Source organism: Asterias amurensis, chromosome 6 (assembly GCF_032118995.1).
Source record: "Asterias amurensis chromosome 6, ASM3211899v1".
NCBI lineage: Eukaryota > Metazoa > Echinodermata > Asteroidea > Forcipulatida > Asteriidae > Asterias > Asterias amurensis.
The window spans coordinates 22,567,941-22,589,855 of record NC_092653.1 but is presented as its reverse complement, the minus strand read 5'-3'; the positions used below and the strand labels follow the sequence as shown (position 1 = coordinate 22,589,855).

General features: G+C 37.2%; 3 protein-coding genes across 4 annotated transcripts; 2 read left to right on the top strand and 1 right to left on the bottom strand.

The window, feature by feature from the left end:
• The first annotated feature begins 4,716 nt into the window (after nt 1-4,716).
• On the top strand, nt 4,717-8,280 carry LOC139938500 (uncharacterized). The gene is made up of 4 exons (XM_071934064.1): nt 4,717-4,843; nt 5,792-5,892; nt 6,040-6,477; nt 6,692-8,280. The coding sequence occupies exons 2-4, from the start codon at nt 5,838-5,840 to the stop codon at nt 7,186-7,188; spliced, it is 990 nt and encodes a 329-aa protein (XP_071790165.1). The 5' UTR covers nt 4,717-4,843; nt 5,792-5,837; the 3' UTR covers nt 7,189-8,280.
• A 1,947-nt stretch (nt 8,281-10,227) lies between these two features.
• LOC139938834 (protein HGH1 homolog) lies at nt 10,228-13,601 on the bottom strand. Its single transcript, XM_071934475.1, has 3 exons — nt 12,780-13,601; nt 11,993-12,183; nt 10,228-11,448 (listed from the first exon to the last, which is right to left on the bottom strand). The coding sequence occupies exons 1-3, from the start codon at nt 13,441-13,443 to the stop codon at nt 11,230-11,232; spliced, it is 1,074 nt and encodes a 357-aa protein (XP_071790576.1). The 5' UTR covers nt 13,444-13,601; the 3' UTR covers nt 10,228-11,229.
• A 76-nt stretch (nt 13,602-13,677) lies between these two features.
• Nucleotides 13,678-20,079, top strand: LOC139938835 (serine/threonine-protein phosphatase PGAM5, mitochondrial-like). Of its 2 annotated transcripts, none has more exons than XM_071934477.1 (5): nt 13,678-13,998; nt 14,698-14,870; nt 15,816-16,030; nt 17,348-17,478; nt 18,195-20,079. In XM_071934477.1, exons 1-5 carry the CDS (start codon nt 13,823-13,825, stop codon nt 18,343-18,345), a joined length of 846 nt encoding a protein of 281 aa, XP_071790578.1. In that variant the 5' UTR covers nt 13,678-13,822; the 3' UTR covers nt 18,346-20,079. The 2 variants fall into 2 exon arrangements, with proteins under 2 accessions (XP_071790578.1, XP_071790577.1); XM_071934476.1 differs by having other exon boundaries at nt 13,682-13,998; nt 17,345-17,478.
• The last annotated feature ends 1,836 nt before the right edge of the window (nt 20,080-21,915 follow it).

The window sequence follows — 21,915 nt, the reverse complement described above, 5'->3', positions numbered from 1 at the left end:
TATCCAGACTAGGCACGCTCCTTGTCACAACGAAATGCATTTGTAAAGAATGTCTTTAATTGCTTAAGATAGAAATTGCATTTGATATGAAATGATGCACCAATTGGTATCTGTGTCAACCCCCGGGCTGCACCTCCATACACACAAACCATTATCATTTCAAGGAAACATCAAATGTTTAAGACGAGTATATCATATGAAGATTACTACTTCACGAAGTTTTTCATGCGCAAGAGTTTTGCCATTGCAAGGAAAGTTGGTTAAATTCAATTGAATATTGCTTCGTTCGAATAATGATAAGGGTCTTGATATTGCAGATCGAGTGTTTAGCCATGACATTCATTATACTCTCTGTGAATGAAGATGTATGTAATATAATTTGCCTGTATAAAGTTTCAGCTCCATAATTGTCGTCAAGTTTATGAGAGCAAAAAAGTTTAAATCACAGAGCAAAGCTTTCAGAGAGTCGCGGATGTACATGCTTAAAATAATTGTCCGTCTCGATCAATGAGACGAAAATAATTTTTTGTGAAATTGTTTTCACATTTCTCAAAACTACAGTACCTCAGCAAGTAACTGATTGTTTTAGGGCAGTTTTCTACCAACATTATTTTTAAACCGTGTAAAGTTTAGTGTTATCTGTGTACGTTTGTGTTTTGTGTCGTACAAAAAGTATCCAAACCCAAGACAACCCTCAGTGCCAATCAAGACAGGTTAGCAGTACCGTTTTTCTAAATTTTGTTTTACAGTAGGCCTTAAGTTTTTTTAAAGGTAGTTGTTACAATTTATTAGGTGTTCGGCCACCAGCCGAACAACTATTGTTATTGTTCTGTTTTTTTTTTTTTTTTTTTTTTTTTTTTTTTTTTTTTTTTTTTTTCTGCGTGTTCTTCTCCTCGAACGTTCTCGCGCGATTTTCGCAAAAACTAAAGCTTGTATGAACCTGAAACTTACCATATATATTGATCTTAATGAGTAGACGAAACAGCAACATTTTTGGAATGATGACGTCATTGATGACGTCATTACGTTCAAAAAAACGCTAAAAATTGGAGAGTTCATATCTTGAGAACTACAAATGCCACACACAAGATATTTGGTGCATATAAAAGGTCTTGTAATTAGCTACAAAAGTCGTGCACAACGTGACCTCATGTGACTTTTACTTCCGGTTGAAACCGGAAGTTCAAAATTTCAAAAGTTCATATCTCAAGCACTATATATCATATTCGCAAAATTTGAATATCAGTTTGAAGATCAGTTATCCTGCTCAAACTTTTGCACAAACATAATGCCAGTTGAATTTTGCCTTCTGGTCGTAAAAGCGCGCGTTTGTGTTGACCTCCATTCATTACGCGTAGAAACCAGATAGTATCGTCATTCATGTATGTGAATGCTACTATTGTTTTGTGGGTGTGTGAGTGTGTGTACGTGTAGTTCATGTAGGCCTACATTGTATCCATGCTCTACGACAAAGCAGCACTGCGTGGCTGTGGGCATTACGGGTTGTGTATACACATGCAGACTCCGTTGAAGGCGCGCGTAATTGAAATTCCACTACGCTGGGATTCGCCTCATCTTTCTTCGTGCGATTTTGAACAAAATGTTAAACTACTATGAACTTGAAACTTATCATAAACATGAACCTTCATGAGTAGATGAACCCGCAACTTTTTTGGAATGATGACGTCATTGATGACGTCATTACGTTAAATAAACGGTAAATAATTGAAAAATTCATATCTTGAGAACCACAAACGCTACGTACAAGATTCTTTCACTACATGAAACCTCTTGTAATGTTCTACAAATGTTGTACACAACGTGACCTCATTTGACCATTCACCCGAACACCCTGAGTTTGTACACAAACTCTCAATTTCTAGTTCATTCTGCTTTCACAAGTATACGAGACTAAGAAGATGAAAAAGGCTCCGCGGACCACTTCCTTCCCTATATCACCGTAGTTGCATAATGATAACATCTTCAACACAACATAAAAACATCGATATTTTGCCATTCAGACGTCCATGTTTCTTTGTTGTTATGTTGTTAGCACGAATACACAGAGAGACACAGATGCCACATTTCACCCACCCCAATGGTCTTTGTATTGCCGAGACTGGAGATCGATTACCCATCTTGCAAATTCGGGGACTCTATTTCGATAGAGCTGATGCGAAAGGACAAGTACCGTGTCATGCGTACAACTTTTGTATCCTGCTCATTTCTGCTAAGAATACAGTTGTATAAGCAATATTTTCTGCTTAAAGGCACTGAACACGTTTGGTAATTGTCAAAGACCAGTTTTCTCACTTGGTGTATCCCAACTAAAGCATAAAATAACAAGGCTGTGAAAATTTGAGCTCAATTGGTCATCAAAGTTGCGAGAAAATGATGAAAGAGAAAACACCTTTGTTGGACGACTTTGTGTGCTTTCAGATATGAATAAAAGACTTCTGGCTAGAAGTCTTTTATTATTTTAGTGAGAAGTCCTTCTCAAAATCTATGCTACTTTAGAGGGAGCCGTTTCTCACAATATACTTTCAACAGCTCTCCAATGCTTGTTACAAGTCAGTTTTTAAGTTATTAATGGTTTTGAGTAAGGTTTCTGCTGAACGAAAATCTCCCGTTTTAATGACATAGGAAGATTCAGTTATGTATAGTTTTTCCTCAAAATTATGTCAGTGAGCACAGATTGCACAGTTTGTATCACAGTGGGATGAACCTTTTACGACGTGGCCTACGTATATCACAATGTGATGGTACCTTTACAATATGGACCTATATTGATACATAATATGATCAAATACGGCTTTAAAATACAAACTACTTCAACAATAGCAGAGTGGACACATATTAACCCAAACACCAAACACTAATCATTGTTATTTTTAAATTGCTACTAATTCCCTTATTAAAGGCAGTGGACACCATTGGTAATTACTCGAAATAATATTGTTGGCATAAAACCTTTCTTGGTGACGAGTAATAGGGAAGGTTGATGGTATAACACATTGTGAGAAACGGCACCCTCTGAAGTGACATAGTTTTCGAGAAAGGGTAACTTTCCACGAATTTGATTTCGAGACTTCAGTTTTAGAACTTGAGGTCTCGAAATCAACCATCTAAACGCACACACCTTCGTGTGACAAGGGTGTTTTTTTCCTTTCATTCATATCTCGCAAGTTCGATGACCGATTGAGCTCAAATTTTCACAAGTTCGTTATTTTATGCATATGTTGAGATACACCAACTGTTAAGGCTATAGTCTTTGACAATTACCAATAGTGTCCACTGCCTTTAACATAAAGGGACCAGGGGTGGATTTCACAAAGGTGGTCTTAACTTAGGACTAGTCCTATATAGGCAATGCTAAGAGATAGGACCAGTCCTAAGATATGATGAGTTACTGGTCCTAACTTAGGGCCAGTCCTATCTCTTAGCATTGCCTATGACTAGTCCTAAGTTAGGACTACCGTACCTTTGTGAAATCCACCCCAGGGCCCAATCCCTCGGTTTTTCCCTGGTGCCTTAAGCCTACATTGTCACCATTCTTTATCAAACAAACTAAACTAAATTGAGTATATGTAATTTTCGGTGAGTGACTTGCCCATAATAAAAAGCTCTTAGGGATGATACTGTAAAAACTTGGGTTCAACTCGTCATCGAAGTTGCAAGAGAATGATGAAAGAAAAACACCCTTTTTTGTGTGATTTCAGATACCTGAAAAGGCTTCAGACCTGAAGTATTTTAAGTTACATCTTTCTCCAAAAAAATCGTTTCTTTAGATTGAGTCGTTTCTCACAATGTTTTATACTATCAATCAACAGCTCTCCATTGCTCATTACCAATAGTAAGGTTTTATGCCAACAATTATTTTGAGTAACTACCAATAGTGTCTCTGCCTTTTGAGTTATCATCGCGCTCTCCAAAAGAGCCCCAGTCGTTATTTTTCTTTAAAACAATATATATTTTACTGTTTACCCGATATACGAAATGAGGCCTTTATGTGCTAGATTGTATATATAAACCATGATTGAAGTAACTCTATTTTGCATCCGATGGAGGGTATCTGGTGTGTGTTGCTGAGGCTGTATGATATGTACTAAAGCTTATAATATGTAGATATTTCTTTAAGTTAGTCATCAAAGTGCTATACGAAATGTGTAAAGATTTATCCGATCGTTCACCCGTACACAAATTGAAGGACTGTGTTTTCCGTGTGCACGGCCTTTGTGTCACCCTAATATCCGTGAACAATCTCCTTAGACTTTCAACAGAAGCTTCTATCCCCAGTTTGACTTTTTCCGAAAAAAACAGCATTAGAAACTGTTAGAATTCTCACTTGTCTAATATATGAAAAGGTCATAATTTGTAGAGGTCAACATTCTTTGATTCCTAAACAGTTTAATATCTCCATTTTTGTTTAGGTAATGAAAACAATTTTGATATCTGCAACATATTCAACTATACGTAAACGATATTAACCATATACCGTATGCAAGCATGCATACAAGCGTACGCAAATCTAAGGCCTTGAGAACTTTGTATCAGGAGAAAAGAAATCATTAAATTGTTGCCATAGGGACCCAAATAGTAACGCTGTATATCCGATGATAGTATCGAGCGGTATTGGGCTCTTTGTACCCCTCGCCCGGCAACGGCCCTCCTGGAGCCCAGTTGTTAACAACAACGACCCGATAAGAAACCTGAGCACGCCGTGTCTCAGCCACTTGCAAGTTTTGCCTCCATCAAGAAAGGAACACATAATCTTGAGAGCTCTTCAATAACTGTGAAATAATATTTTACCTCGGACACCCAGCGTCTCCAAGCCACATACTTGGTAAGTTTTTACCTGTCACTGTTAACCAATCTTGTAATGTAAATGCATTGTGTTGAATAGTATATAGCAGACGTGTACAGCAAACAATTAACCAATGAGAAAACTCCTTCTTAACTTATTGCTTTTGCAGAATTCACCTTTGTGTTATTTTGTGTCAGCTATTACAAATATCTGGTTGACCATCCAGGTACTACGAAAAAGATATAGTATTCGAAAAATGCAAAACAATTTATAGACTTGTACACGATGATTTATTCGTTCATATTTTAATATTCAATGGGAAATAATTACAATGATTGGTAATATTTGTATTTATGTACTAGCGCAGGAGACGCCAGGCCTACATAACACCCAAATATATTTAAGCATTGTACCAAATATTACTTTATTACATGTTTACAAAACCATTCACCAATACTTTTGTAATGATTATTGATAATGATTATTACGATTACGAAACTTAGTTTTGTTATGAATTGTACCGCAAATTCTAGTTTCTATCTTAGATATTATATACATTTTGTTTGACTTAAACTGAATACCAATATTGATGATAAAAAACTTTTTTAGAATTGTCCTTAGAAATAGTTGCATTTTTATACTATCTAAAATGAAACTTTTCTTTGTGAAACCATTGCCAAATTCTCTTCTTTTTCGGTGAAATCATTGGTAAAACACAAATTGGCGCACACTAGAGCACGTGTTTGCCACATCGTCACCCTGGTAACAGTGAAACAAGAGTAAACAAAATCCGCCCTTGGTTACAATTTGGTCAATGTTTTCTTTTGTTAATAACATCCCAACCATCGATCTGCCTAAAGATAAGAACTTTTGGAACATATGAGCGCATTACCTAACTTGGTACCAACCACATCGGAACCATTTCCAGACTCTTGCAAACTTGGTCATCATTTTATTTATCGTGTTCATTATTTGTTTTTCTTCTAGACATTTTTAAAGACAACCTCCTTACATAACCAACCAAGAAAACGAAATGGCTCTCAGCAACTTCATCTTCGTATTGCTCGCTTGCTTCTTGAAGCTTTCTGGTAAGTTTTAATACATTTTAAGAAATTACTTTAGAAACCTCAAACTGTTGTATGCAAAATTAACCCAATTACTGATAATTATACATCATTTCACATTGACAAGTTTTAGCAAATGTATTTAGTGATTTCCATTTTTTCCATCTACAGCTTCCCAGTTTGTCGACATTGACATCTCTGAGATCGGCAGTCCATCAGATATCGTTGATGGCGGATCAACCGATGTGACTTTCGACCTGGATATCACCCCAACCTCCGGCGCAGCTTCAGTCATCAACGCTCTCGGCAACGATCTCCGTTACAAAGTCCAGGCTGGACTCTCGGCAACAGATACCACCGACCTCTCCGCTGCTGTCGGCGTAACAACCGTTACTCTATCAAGCGGACAGAAGAGTGCCTCCCTAGTTGATGATGACGCCACAACATGGTCCTCTCTGGTTGCTTCCGTCGACTTGACCAATGTAGATTGCGGGAGTGACGGTACCGCTTACAACTACTTCTGCATCGTGGTCGGACCTGCTGACTCTTCTACCTGGTCTGGTGTTGATACCAGCAACACCACTAGCTGCGCCAGCTTCGTATGCAAAGGTATGTCACAGAAAAACTGAATTATTATCGCCAGCAAATTTCAGAAATATTTTGTACCTATAAGTTAAATTTAACCCGACCTACTCTTTTTAGTGTTAGAAACGAAAGCGATCACCATTCCTTGCTGTGTCTGATCGTGGCACTTAGCTATTTTGGTTAACTGTTCCATATTCTCGAAATATACTTATTGTTCTCCCTCTGTTCTACTCTACAGCTGTTGTTGATGTAGGAGCTGACTCTCTGAGCATCACCAACCCCGACGATGGTGTCATCAGCGTAGGTGGTGGCCAGGCTCTTGAGTTCGACATCGAAGTTTCATCCACTGCTGCTTCTGACCTCGTCAGCGGATCCAGCAACTGGGCTGTCACAATCTGGCTTTCTGATGCCGCCACTGATGGTACCGTGGTAGCTTCCACTTCAGTCTCCCTGACCGCTGCTCAATTGACCACCGACCTCTCCAACGGCACCACAGCTACCCTGTCCGACCTGGCCGCCACCCTGGACCTCACCGACATTACCTGTGATTCCTTCAGCTACAGTTGCGCCTCTGTTGGCCCAGCGTCTTCAGCCACGTGGAAGGTTATCGCATCTGGAGCCACCAAGGATACCACTGCCTGCCAGGCCGTCACTTGTGGGGCAGCCTTCGCTCACATCAGCCTAGCCTTCCTGAGCATTTGCGTCGCTTTCAGCTCACTCTTCAACCAGTCATAAAGGTTTTCTGCAAATCTTACTGACTTTTATGAGACTTTTGGGCCAAATAATCTCGAGCTCTACCAATTGCCTTTACCCGGAGGCTGCAATGGCCCCTACAAACAAAGGGTGCCTCCTTTTGATGGTGAATTTGCAAATAACATCTTACATCTTCACTATTGTCTGAGTTTCCATAAAGAACATGCAATGTATTAAATTACGTTTTAATACAACCAAGTTTTTAAAGATATCCATACATTCATCTAGTTTCAGAAAGAGCAATTCATATTCAAATGAACATTATTGAAGTAGTACAATCATCTGATCCAAATATTACAACCAAGGATTTCAATGTTAATTATCTAGATTTTGTAAATACTGTTATATTTTGTAAAATATTTTATTACCAAACCACATTGTATTAAGTCAAAATGATATAGAAGTTAACAATTATCTTTAATAGTTTTTATATCTTTTTGCCTGAAATAGTTTCAATTATCAGGAAGTATCATTTTGTTTTGACATTTGATGGATTTTTCACTTTGAATTATAAAAAGCGAAGGAGAAGGAAAAGCTACTGAAATAATTTTGGAGGAATTCCAAAAATTGTTTTAAAAAGTCGAAATTCGGGGAGATAATGACCAGTGTTTCATCATTTTTGAAATGCTAAAAACGCAAAGGAAAGTTCCACACCAGTTGTTGATCATGTTGGACAACGGCGCGCCATGGTAGACAAATTGAGTCCAGTGATTCAATTTGATTACCATATCAAGAGTTCACATGCTCACCAATTGGTACCAAAAGAACAACCAGTTTTGCAGATTAAAATATTGCGATGTCTTCTCAATTCTACTGTAACCTAAAGTGAAAAACCCTCAAATGTCAAAGATGATTTATTCTAAATTTAATTACTGAAAACCTTTAAAAAGAGTTTTCTTTATCTGTAATTGAAGTTCAAAGTATACTGGTTTGACGTCAACCACAATTTTCTTTTAAGCGGTCACTTTCTGTGTTTGTATTTGTTTGTTTGGTGCGCACCCTAATTGTCCTGTATTTTTGTTATTGAAAACGAATGAGTGATGAAATAAATTTATGATGAACTTAAAAACAGAATTTTATCATGTGTTTTTTTCAATGATTTTAATCGTTCTTAAAATTTCATTTATGAACATCAATAATGGCGGGAACACTGAGATTTCAAAGTTAAGTACTTTTGAGGGTTTAATCAATATTTTCTCAAAAGGTAATAATATATGGGTTGTGAGAAAATATTGGGGAAAATAAAGAATAGGGCCATACTCATGAAGGGAAAATCTAAAGTTGAAATCTGAAGCCGAAATTAATTGAGCAAATGGAAACAAGTATGGCAGAAATTTGACGAATACAAGACATTTCACAAGGGAAAGAAACAACTTATTTCTATATTTCTCAAAATCAGTATGACTTTTGTACCATTAGTGAGTTCAACAGTAAAATTTGTGAAAGTATTGAAAAAATAAATTGCATAAAAAATCTAAAGAGAGCTGTAAAAGCTGTTCTATGGTAAAACACGCGCGGAAATCCTTCAAGAAGCCCTTTGTGCGTGCTAAGTTTCATATGCTATTTTGCACAATACCTTCTCCCCATCAACCCATTATGCCCTATCGACGGATAATCAACACCAGACAAAAAACAGCAACAGATTAACATTTGTTGTCTCTATGACGACATACAATCAAAGAGAAGTAAGCGAAAGACATTAATTGTTAATGATCAGTGAGTGCAAAATTGCTCCCTGGACCGAGTTCCTGACGACCGGTATTTGTTGGTATGTTGACGCCCTTCAGTGGTCGCTTCGTATCGATTTTTTTTCAGAGAAATCCTGGAAACGGGGAAAGTTATTGTGACAACCTGTATACAATGTGCGACAGCAAGGGTGTTGTCACTTACCGATAACAATTTTTTAGTGTTAAAGATCCCAAATCGGTTTTATCAAAAAGTAAAATGATAACTTTCAACCCGAAAGGTCATTCAACAAAAATAATTCACTACAGCGCTTCTTTTCACAGAACTAACTTTTCCCAAAATAGTTAGTTTTACTATGGTGTTACCGCAAGTTATCTTTAGGTGTTCCTGGCCAATTTCAGTAAAACTTCAATCAATTCCATGACATCAAACTTGGGTTTCTTTTTAGCTATTTCGCTTTCTTGTAAACAGGATTTTGTTTTTTCTCATTTAGATTCGTTTCATCTCTAGGCATTGAAGACTATACACTTTGTGACAATTCTTAAGTTGAATTTCTATTCACGTTTGATAAAATTATTATTTGGCTGACCAGATCTTGAATGCGTCTTGCGGCCTTGTGAAACTGAATGCTCTTAATTGACAATTGAATGATAAACTTGTGAAATTTAGTAACTCAATTTGACTGTTGAATGCCGACTCAACAGGGCATCCATTTTCAAATGAAATTGAATGAGTTGCGTGTTAAAAGTAATGGGTTTTGTTCAAATTGGCCGCAGTCTGGCAGTAAAATTCGTTAATAGAGCATTAATGTGGATTTAAACAAAAATATATGAAAATACAAACATTACAGTAGTGACAATGTGTTTTCCCTTGAATTATTTGAAACAACCTAAGGAAGATTTTTAATCAGTGTTCTTTATTGGTGTATAAATGGGTACCTGCGAGGGTAGAGGTTGATATTGTGAATGAAAAGCTTTCGGAGCGCCACGGCAGCTCGGGGCTGTATACGCCCTAATGGGAGCTGAGAAAGATTAAAGGGATGTTTATTGGCCCTATGACCAGGGGACTAATGTAAAGCGCATTGATACGGTTTATTGTGAAATGCGCTATATAAGAAGTTGTTATTATTATTATTATAAAACTTGATACATGTTAAAAGCTGAATTGTGGAATATCATTAGTATTCTAGTTTGTATTGTCTGATACACTATAACAAAATTGGTTTACCTTACAGGCCCACAACTAAAGTTGTGTTTAGCCTAGGTCTTGACTGAACAACACAAACCATAACAGAAAACACTGAGAACTGTTTTGTATACATGTCTCATTATTTATTATTACATTTTATATATCAAAAGAAAAACAATTCAAACAGGGGATAAACGAGAAAAGGTAACTCATATTATTATACCATGCACTATCCTTATTGAGTAGCACAGTGTACACTTGAAGGAAGAAAGGCAGAAAAAGAAAAAAAGGAAAAAAACAAAAGCATTCCTACAGCTTTTGGAACCGTTCAATCGTTTTTATCCTAAGTAAAATGTAGATGTTTATACAATAAAACTAACATGTGAAAATTGCATTGCAAAAGGTTATCCCGTCTTTTAGAAAATCCGGACCGGTATGTCCAAGCAGGAAGAATAGTTCCTAATTGAATACACAATTTATAAGAAACATTACCGGCAGTAAAGCTTCCTGATTCAACATTTTTGGCATAAAAACTGACAATTTTTAAGCTGCTGTAGGTTTTTTAACTGAAAGTTTTTATTGCCTTTAATTTTAATAGTGATTGCCAAACGTATACCTTCACTTTAAGCATATTCAATATTCAAACTGTATCCTACATAACAAGCCCTTTCCTAAAGTCAATGCATTATTAATAAAGGACATTCACAGTTTCTTAAATAAAATTGTCTTGAGTTAAGCAGATAAATCATAATTCTCATTTCAATTGTTAAATCATAATTCTCATTTAAATTGTTGTTTAAGGACTTGACAAGAATTCATCAATAATTTATTGGTCTTGTACTGTAGCATTTTCAGACCTGTACTTAGTAGACATTTTTTATCTCTTATGAAGTTTGATTTTTTTTAAAGAATGATATTAACTAGTAAGAAGAAACTATAAATAAATGGTAAACTTGCAGGTACAACCATGTGTAAATCTCTTAAAGACGAGCAGAGTAACTGTTCGAAACGTCGAGACCCAACCAGCTCTTTTCAGAGCCAACACTCACCCTAAGAGATTTACACATGGTTGTAGCCGCAAGTTTACTATTTATTTATAGTTTCTTCTTATTTCTCCACACCATGCAAAGCTTCAAACAATACTTGATATTAACTAGTGTTTTCCAATGACTTTGCGATTTTGTCAGGTATTGTAACCTCCTGTAGGTTTTCCATTCCTGGTTCTGGCTCATCACCTATAAGAATCTGTATTAGATCCTCGCATGGTTGCATTAAAGAAGGCTCCTTCTCCCATTGATGGTACTCTCTCATTATGATGTATGTCCGCTTATCTTGGACCACCTTGCGTCCTGATTTGGTAGCACATAGCTGAGGAAAGCAAGACACAATTGAAAGTAAAGTGGCTGTAATAAATTTCACCGTTGATGGGAGGTGGTACATTTTTAGAAACGGGTTATTGCTGTCCATCATAGGGGTATAGTTCTATGCAGACTTAGAGTTAAAGCTCTATGCTGTCCATACACTATTTTGCACATTAACACAATTTTTTGCATCTGTGTAAAAGAATGGTGTCTTCAAAGTCAACAGTTTCAAATTTCTATTTTTAAAATAAAACACATTTAGGCAAATTTGAACATGCACACCCTTCTTAGCTTTCATGTCAAATTATGCTGTCTTGGAAGTTAACAAGCTGTCAATATCCAATGATTAGAAAAAAGTATAAAAGTATCCTCACTCCTCAGCACTAGAAAATGTATAAAAGAGCCAGACTTATTTTATTTTGAGAAAAATGCAGAAACATGATTACTAGGTAGACTTTCAAAAGTCTGATTTCAGATAAAAGTCTTAACTTTCACATTCCTGGAAGTGTCATCAAATTTCCATGAAAGAGGTTTCAAAACAATAGCTGTACCTTCATGACTGCCTCAATCAGCATCTTTTTAATGTCTTTATTTGTCTCTCTTTTCTTGTCCTCATCTAGATACTGTAAGTCCTCCGGCATTCCTTCCATCTCTTCCTCAGTCAGTTCCTCTGGGCCAGCAAGAGGGAGAAGAAGATGGGGCAAGATGTCCACTGCTTCACTTAACAACCAGTCATGGTAGTCTGCACACAAGAAGAGATCATTGTTATGGAAACATGTTTAATACCGGCCATGCTTTTAATTGATGTGACACTTGACTAGACAGGATCAGAGAGGTTACAATCATCACAAGACGGTAAGAATACCAGTTGTCAAATATAATAACATGTTAATTCTCATTAAAAGTGAGAAACATACTGAACACACAAAACAGTGGATAACTTTCTGTATCATGCCACCACTTTTTCACTAACTTTTACAAAAAGGGATATCTCGTTGAGGTAAATTACATTACTATTGTTATTTCATATTGAATAAAAAAAGTGGTGGCGCCATACAGAAATTTTTCCCAAACATTTGTTTTCTTCTTATTATCACTAATCAGATTCCTCTCTAATAGATCAATCAATCACTATTTAATTACAATGGCATTGTATTTGTGTGTGGAGACTAATCAATAGGAAATATTGACACTGACAGGAGGCGTGTGAATAAAAACGTGATAACCATCAAAATTTCCATTTGTTGCATATTTCTTGTATACTGGTATACAGCTGATGTTTGCTCATCCATTTACAAGCATTTGGAAAGCTAAGCCTATACTTTTTTCCAGTTTCACCTGTTTCAAAGCAGCAGTTTCTCAATGCAGCCACAATACCCCGCCTCCTAACACCAGATCCCTGATAGTGTATGTAAGGCAACAATCTCTGTATAACGCATCTGTCTTTATCCAGGACAAATTCCCTTCCCTCTGGTAGCTGGGTCAAATTGGACAAAACAGTTCCAAGATAGTCCAAATTTGCATTTTTGTTGTTGTAGTCCTTGGTACCAAATGCCTCCACTAGCGTTACCAACTTCACTGGAAAATCTTGTTCTTGTAAAACCTCCATAACGTGCCTGCATCCAGATGGATCTCGAGTTATGTTTGTCAATACTTTACACGCGTTGTCTGAATTAAAGTTGGACCTGTCAACGACAGTCTTTAACAAAATCGACAGTAGTTTCTTGTCTGATGCGAACGAATTTGTACTTTCCCCGCCGTCGACAATATGCGCAGTTAAGTTGACGACGCATTTAAATGCATCTGACGAAATTTTATCGTCCGTGTCTTGAGTTAAAGCTACGAGAGCTTCCGGGAGCTTAGCGTGAGACTGCAAGAGTTGTATGCCGTCTGCAGACGACGTTAGACCCACCACGTATTGCAGAGCACTCGCCTTCAAGTCGGGACGGGCGGACACGGAAAGAAAGTTCGATAACTCTTCCAAAACATATGGATCGGCCATACTGTTGATCAATTACTTACGAGTACAATGTGTGTATGATCTAACTTGTATTTGTTTGTAATTAGATTAATTACAGACGGAGATTCACGGCTCCTTTCAGGATTTCACAACACAAAATTTAATTTGACGAAACATGTGCAGTTTGGAATGTGTCTGGTACCTGCCAGAAGACCCTTTTAACACCGTTAATGATTAACTTGGTCACCCGACGATTTACTTCCTTTTTTCAAATGAGGGCGCCCTTTACAATGACGAAATCACTCGAGCATTAGCAATATTTTGGTGTTTTGTTTAATGCGGTTTCTCCCAAATAGTGCGCTTAAAATCATTCACACTTTCTTCAGTAATTTTCACATTTAGGGTAAAATAAAGCAGCATTATGTCTTCACGCTACCGTCTCGGTAAGTTGGTTATTTGCGGCCTTACGACCGGCGTAGCTGCAGCAGCGGTGGTGTACAAGTCCAACGGGGTTCCAGATGATTTGCTCCCCACTGCACTGGCTTCGTGGACCACCAACTTTACTCCAAGCACCAAGTGGGATTACAATTGGGACAAGTAAGAACTTTTGAGATGTTCTTGGAAGTCTGTTTACATTATTACATGTTGTATGCAGTCACTTTTCCAACTGAGTTAATTTTCAGAAATAAAGTAGGAATACTCATGCCTCATGCATGGCTTTACTTCGAAAGGAGAACGTCATAAATATTATTTTTTTATATAATAAAATTGGTGGTTGCTGCATGCAGCTGATTAGTGATGTATCCATATCACCATCTTTTCGCTATAAATATGTCCAGCATGTTATTATTATTAGAAATTGATAGTGGTAATAAACTAGTAGAACCCTAATGTAAAAACATATCAGTGTCTAAGGTTCCAGCAGTAGGCCTGAAAGTTTTATAACGATGTGCTATAATTTACATTTAGTAAGTAGACTATAATTATATACCATGAATATGTGTGGGGGGGGGGCATTCATAAATCAAGGTTTTTTTAAATTATCAGCATAACTACAATTATTTTAGCACAATGCCACACTCTACACGTGTATACGATAAGAGGGCTTTCCTTTGAAAATAAAACTATATCACTGTCTTTATTAGTGCACAGTGTATTTTCAATTTTCAATGAGTAATGAGGTACTGCCTGAGAATGCTCAAAATGTGCAAACAATTACCTTGCATCGTTTTGCACATGCAAATAATTGTTCAAATGTTCCATATGATTGGTTAACTTTTTGATTTTGTTTTGCAGGCGAGAACCAGCAAGTCTGCTCGCTCCAAACAAGACTGAGATAGACGGTGCTGAGTACAGTGCTAAACTTCAGAAGATTAAACCCACAGCAACGCGTCACTTGATTCTAATCAGACATGGACATTATAATGTAGATGGCTTGACTGATGACCAGAGAATCTTGACTGCTTTAGGTAATTATAGCATGGAGGTAGAAATGATTGTAACTCAAGTCAAGCCCATTTACTACTTCTTTAATCCATCAATGGGCTTGAACTTGATTGTTTGTTGTGGTTTGGGTGTTTGTTTGTTTGTTTGTTTAGATGATCTTCCCATCAAGGGAATTCGGCAAACTCCCACAAGGGGATATAAACACCAAGCTGGCAACGACCAATCTCTCTCACAAACATTGGTTTAACGTCTATGATTATGAGTTGCACAAATCAAGAAATTGTGATTCAGTAACTAGACGACAATAATTATTCTAGTCATTGTGAAATCAGCAGTTAGCTGGGGGATTCGAACCCACAACCTTGTGATTGCAAGTCCTACAGTCTAACCACTTATTGGTAATGGTACAGTTATGTGACGTGTTGGGCCAGGTGGTTAATAGCCTGAACATCTGATGTCAGACTTTCGAGGCTCATGAATACGCCAGAGACCTGCCTCCAAAACCAGCGTGTAGATTTTCCTTTGACCTCACACATGTCACATAGAGATACGCAGTCAAATTCTACTGCGGATGTGACAGGAGTGTGTTGTTTGGGCATTCATAGCTCATGTCACTGTACACGTTTATCCAATATCATGTACATGTATCCAATGGAATCACTAGCGGCAGGGACCTGTTCTTGCGGATAAAGACTGGGGCCCTGTCTAAGTGGTTTTAAACCACTTATACTGGGCCCCTAGCACCGGATGTAACATCTTCACCTGCCAACAGAGGGCGATAGTTATGGAATTGTCAAATTAAAAAATTTCACAATGTTTTATTTTATTTTCACAAGTCACAATTGTCTCTGGTCGTGGGAGATTTTAGTAAGCAACAAAACTATAAAAAAAACAATGACAAAGACTTTAGTAAAGCAAGTAATAAACACTTCATGATTTTTAAATAACTGTGTTTTTTCTGTTTAAAGGCAGGGAACAAACAGACTTCACAGGAAAGAGACTGAAAGACCTAAACCACCCCTACACCATAATGTACAATTCCACTATGGCCAGAGCAAAAGAAACAGCTGATATAATAGCTCAGCATCTACCAAATGTTCCGAGGGATGAATGCGACATGTTGAGGGAGGGGGCCCCTATTCCACCTGAACCACCTGTTGGACACTGGAAGCCTGAAATCAGGGTAAGATGAGTTATTTTTCTTCCCAATGTTTTCTAGTATGTTGACCAACCATTCATCTGCACAGGGTCCAATTTTATAAAGCTGCTTAAAAGCACAAAAGTAGCTAAGCATGACAAAATTATGCTTGCCAGATTAAGGTTACCAACCAAACTACCACGTCACTATACATTTTGTGACTGGTGTCCTGTTAAATTTCTGCTTAGCAGAAAATAATAAGCAAATTGTTCTGCTTAAGCACCTCTGTGAAATTGGCGAAGGTTATGATAGAACAACTTTGCTTCATCTAAACACAGGAAAAACGAAGACTCTCCTCGTGAACCTTCCTCCAACATCCAGTATACAGACTCTTGATGGTACGAAACTTAAAACTGTTTCAGATTTCAAATACCTCGGTTCGTCACTACCTGACTCATTCCAAGATTTCAAATGCAGGAAAGCGCAAGCATGGTCAGCATGTAACCAATTAGATAAGATCTGGAAGTCTGATCTTGACAGAGCTATCAAAATCAAGTTCTTCAGGGCCTGTGTTGAAAGTATCTTGCTATATGGAGCCGAAACATGGACAACAACACAAAAAATGAATGATCGCATCAACGGTTGCTACACTCAACTGCTGCGTAGAGTTCTCAACATCCACTGGCGGGACCATACTACAAACAGGGAGGTTTATGGCAATCTACCACCACTTTCCGAGACCATAATGCAGAGACGTCTCCAGTTTGCTGGCCACTGTTTGCGAACAGCGGATCAACCTATATCGCATCTGGTCTTCTGGAATCCCCCTGGCGGACATCCAAATCGCGGCAGGAGGAAAATGAGCTACACTGACACCATCACCCGAGACACAAATCTCAATCAAAACGAGACTCAACAACTCATGAGGGACAAAGCAACCTGGCACCACTTCATCAAAGCTGCTTCTGCTATTCCGTCTAAGGACGACGGATGATGATGATGATGCTAGTGTTATGCAATCATCACACTATATCATAACAATGCTGTTCTGTAAAACACCACCAGTTTTTTTACTCATACCCATTACAATCTGGAAGTGTTGTGGCCGAGTGGTTAAGAGCACGGAATTAAAACTGAGATGGTTTAAGGAATGATTTAAGGCCCAGTGACCAGGGGCAGAAATGTCGGAAGCGCTTTGAGACACCCCTTGGGTGTGTAAAGCGCTATATAAAAACGGTCTATTATTATTATTATTATTATTTCATTTTGGTGCTCTACAAATGACCTTTGATTGATTGATTCCCCGCTAATCTGTAGTTCTCACAAGTTTCATTCCTTCTCTTCCCTGTGCCTCTCCAGCAGTTTTACGAGGACGGAGCTCGTATAGAAGCAGCTTTCAGAAAATACTTCCACCGAGCGAGCCCTGAACAGAATGAAGATAGCTTTGAGGTTATGGTTTGTCACGCCAATGTCATCAGATACTTTGCTTGCAGGTGAGGAGACTCTTCAATGTTGGACAATATTTAAATTTGTGGACTTTTAAGGGTGCTGGCTAGATGAGGGCTGGCTTACCAGGTATTATAAGTTAGTTCTAAGAGTATGCACATTAGTTACATGAACAGTGTTGAACACATTACTTAAAAGCTACATTAAAAGCACTGGAAAAGATTGGTAATTGTCAAATATCACTACTTTCACTGGGTGTATCTCAACATGTGCATAAAATAACCAATCTGTGAAGACCTGGGCTCAATTCGTCATCAAATTTACAAGAGAATAATGAAAGAAAGAAGAAAACAGTCTTGTTGAACAAATTTGGGTGCTTTCAGATGCCTTTGGGAGAATCAGAAAAATTGATAAGTTAAACAGTGCCCTCACTCTGGTCAAAGAAAGACCTGTCATTGTCTGAGAGTTGTACATGGTGTGTACATGCTTGCACGTTTTTATTGTTCCCCAGTGATGGTGGCCTATGTTCTGGTTCATCAAAGTAAATTTATATCTGTATTATTGAGGAATATGTTTTAATTTTAATGGAGAAAATAAAATTAGCTGTTGTAAACAACCCACCAACCAAATGGACCGATGGTATAAATGCAAATTATATATTGGCCTGTTGTTTCGACCCTACTGCTAGCGTGAAAACGTCAGGCATTAAATATTTTTTTCATTTTTAATGTTAATTTGTATTTATTTGTTTTTTGTTTTACAGAGCAATGCAGTTCCCACCTGAGGCATGGCTACGGATTGGCCTGAATCACGCTAGTATTACATGGTTAGCCATCAGGCCCAGCGGACGTGTTTCATTACGACAACTTGGAGACTGTGGACACATACCACCTTCTAAACTTAGTTCAGCATAAACACAAATATGTATCATGAATCCATCAAAATCTTCGTTACGAGAAAGCTCAATTAAAGAACTTCCAGTTTGGCCACAAAAACTTTGAAAGTTTACATCTTTTTTACAGAGTTGGTGTGTTTATATTGAATTGCTTGGATCATTAAACTTTAGGATGAGTAGTTAATTTTCCTGAGGTTTTCAACAGCACCACTGATTTGTGCGTATTCCACTTGGGTACACTTTCTAGTAAAAGCAATTACATGGAGATAACAGGTGTAAAGTGCCAGAGGAAAAGGATGTGTTATTAGCCTCTTTCTTCAATAAAGCATTCCCGTGATGTTACAGCGGGTTGTAGTGGGTTTTATTGAGCAATAGTTTGTGAAATTCATTTGTTAAAAACAGGAATTTAGTGGTTCATCTGGATGGATGTAGGAAGGCTCACACTGTAGAGTTTATACAGTTTGGGTGAGAGCCATTACTGCATATGATGCAGAGTGCCAAGTGTAGCCCGTTATGGGATTTACGGAATTTGATGTCCATTCACAGGAATTTTGTTGTTTTTGTATAAAGAAAGTAGGGGCTAACCCCACCTGTTGCAAGGTGACACAGGGGGAGTTGGACATTTTTTGAAAATGAAGGCCCAAGTGTGCTTATTTGTTTGAGGGTTGGGGATTGGGTCGGGCCTGTACATGTATAATAGACGGATCCATTAAGCTATTGGATATTGACCAATCACAACCCATTGCGCAACGAAAAGTCCGACAAACGAAAGGTCCAACATGCTTGGCCCGCGCGGCAGAGTTGTGCAGAATGGCATTGGAGAGGGATCAGTCTATTGTTGGTTTGTTTGTTTGTTTCTTTTGGGTAAGGGGACATGGAATGTTTGGACTTTTAGGACACCCGATGGGGGCGCCTCTTTTAAAGGTCAAGCAAAGTGTGCTCATTGGCTCATTGTTTTATCATCTATTTACCTCAAAGAAGATGAAGTCATATTTTATTAACCAGGGTAATTTTTAGAGTACAGAATGTATTCAGCATCTTCTTTTATTTAATAGTTAGCAATAAGCTTATTGAAGATGTGTCACATGCACATGCAAGTCAATAAGACAAAATGTAAGTTATCTCGGTTATTTGCATGTTGGAACTCTAATTTAGTGCTTGAAGAATCCAAGGACTCTTTTTGACAATAACTTTGTTAGGAATATCAACAATTTGGATGTAAGTTTTTCTGATTATCTGATTTTTTTGGTTGGGTTGTAGTGATTTTTGTAAATCACATTTTGTGTTATTATACATTAATACCAATAAGACAACAAAAATGTCAAAGCGTAATCATTAAGATTTTAAATTTTAAGCTTTTAAAGCCAAACCACGCATTGACTTGGGTACATTTTGTCAAACAAATCTGAATGTATTCTAATTAGTTTAGGTAAAGTCTGTCCAGCCATTAACAGTAGCCAATTTAGTTTTTCATATTCTTGTAAATTGCATGACATTTACCCTAAGTTTTGAGATTTAACGATGAGTATTTTTAGTTTCAAGATTAAGGCATTCTAATGACACATGGCCCAAGGTCTGTTTTGTTGCATTAAATTGTCACCTTATTATTCTGCTTATATTTAGCAACAAAAGCAAATGCTAAACCTTGGTTTGCACTTTGAGAAAAGGCTCGGTTGAATTTACATGTTTTGGTGCAATCGTATTTTTCTATCTAAAATATAAAATATTTTGGTTTCATAAATGTTCTGCTAAATTAAGCCCTGGTTACTGAAATCTTAAAAGAAATTGCATCTTTTCAAAAGTTTATTTCTAGAATAAAACATCAGTTGAAACCAGCATTGTGTCTGTTTGATTTCTTTGTTATTCTACTGTATCATCAATTACAATACAATTCAAGTATTGTTAAATGAAGTTATACTTCAATAGTGGGTTGTAATAAATGATGGTAACCTCCTCCCCTCTAACCTGTAATTAAAGGGACATAACATCATTGCACTACACCTTATGGTAAACAATTATTATTATTTGTTTGAGGTAAAATCTAAAGAAACTACTTGACTGACAAGTTTTCAAAAATCGCCATTCACAACCATACAGTGAATATTTTGTCACATTCGATGGCAATTTACAAAATTTTATTTTATTTTTTTGATTGAGTGCTCATACTTTGTTCAGTGAGATCTGCACATCAGATTGGGTATAATATTAAATTGAAAATGTGCAAAATAAAGCAACTAAAGGCCTACTTTTGGCGGTTTTCACTTGACTTTTACTTGATTGTGACTATTAGACAAAGAGAAGGACATTTCTCTTCTGTGGGTTTCAATAACGTAACTTCCAACAAGTACAATCCGTTGAAACTCATCTTTAAGGTTCGAAGACAGACATGGCTTCCACCGCCCTGGTTTTTGCCCTAGTGCCTCTTCAAAGAATTTCCCATATACAAGTGCCCTTTGCAAAATGAATATGGCCTTGCCCTCAGAATGTTGAAGCTCTAAGCCTGTGGGTGTGGAGGATCTAGGGCTGCTGGTCTGAATAACAAATACTCATCACTGGCAAGCATACTAATCTTGTTTCCAAGTCCAAACATTTTGGGGTTGAGTTGCCATGAAGTGAAGGATACTGAAGGAATGGGATGTTGTTTGCCAACTGTGGTGTTGGTTTTTTTAAAGGAAATTTACAAAATGCTTTACTTTTATATTTTGTGAAACTGTAAAGTTTATAAAATGTTTTATTCAATTGTTAATCTTGAATATGTTTATCAAACACAGATACTGACTTCAAAGCAGGCCACAATGGAAAACTAACGGGTGAGTTTGTCATTATTTCTGGTTCTTTTGTTATTTTTTCAAAATTTCATTATATATTTTTCCCAGTGGTTTCACGGTTGCTTAGTTAGATACCAAAGGGCAGTCCTGCCCTTCCTGAATGATGTTGGTACTGGTGCATGGTGGTAACAATAGATGACTTATTTTTTTATTCATGTGACTAAAAAAATGTTTGATAGAACATATCTCCAATCAACATTGTCTTCAAGTTGATTAGCTTACCCCTTCTTTGGACAACCTTTAAATGACATACAATCAATATTTGGGGGTTTTATATAATTTCAGCATTGTTTTTTTATTGACACACAAAAGATCATTTACAATTAACAAGAATGTCTCCCCAATGTCACCACAAAAGTTAAAGAAACCTGAAATATAAATGAAATTATTCAAAAATATCAATATAAACCACAAGGGAAACTGACTGGGTAAATTTTTACATTATTTTTGGGGTTTAACAAAGAATTGACTAGAGTGAGATTCGAACCAACGACCTCCGGATTAACGTGCCAGCGTTCTACCAACTGAGCTATCTATCTAGCCCTTTATTGGCGGTGTCCCTATTTTGTCAATATCTTTGTTCGGGGGTGCCAGTCAGAAGTCATGAAATTATTGAAGTCAACTTCATGGCTTTTTATATTTAAATCACAATCACGCAGGAAATGAACACAATGGTATTGGATCCAGAAAGTTGTTTCATTCTCAGAATACCTTGTACAAGTTTGAATCATGTAGTCCAGGGTGATCAACCATTATTCAAA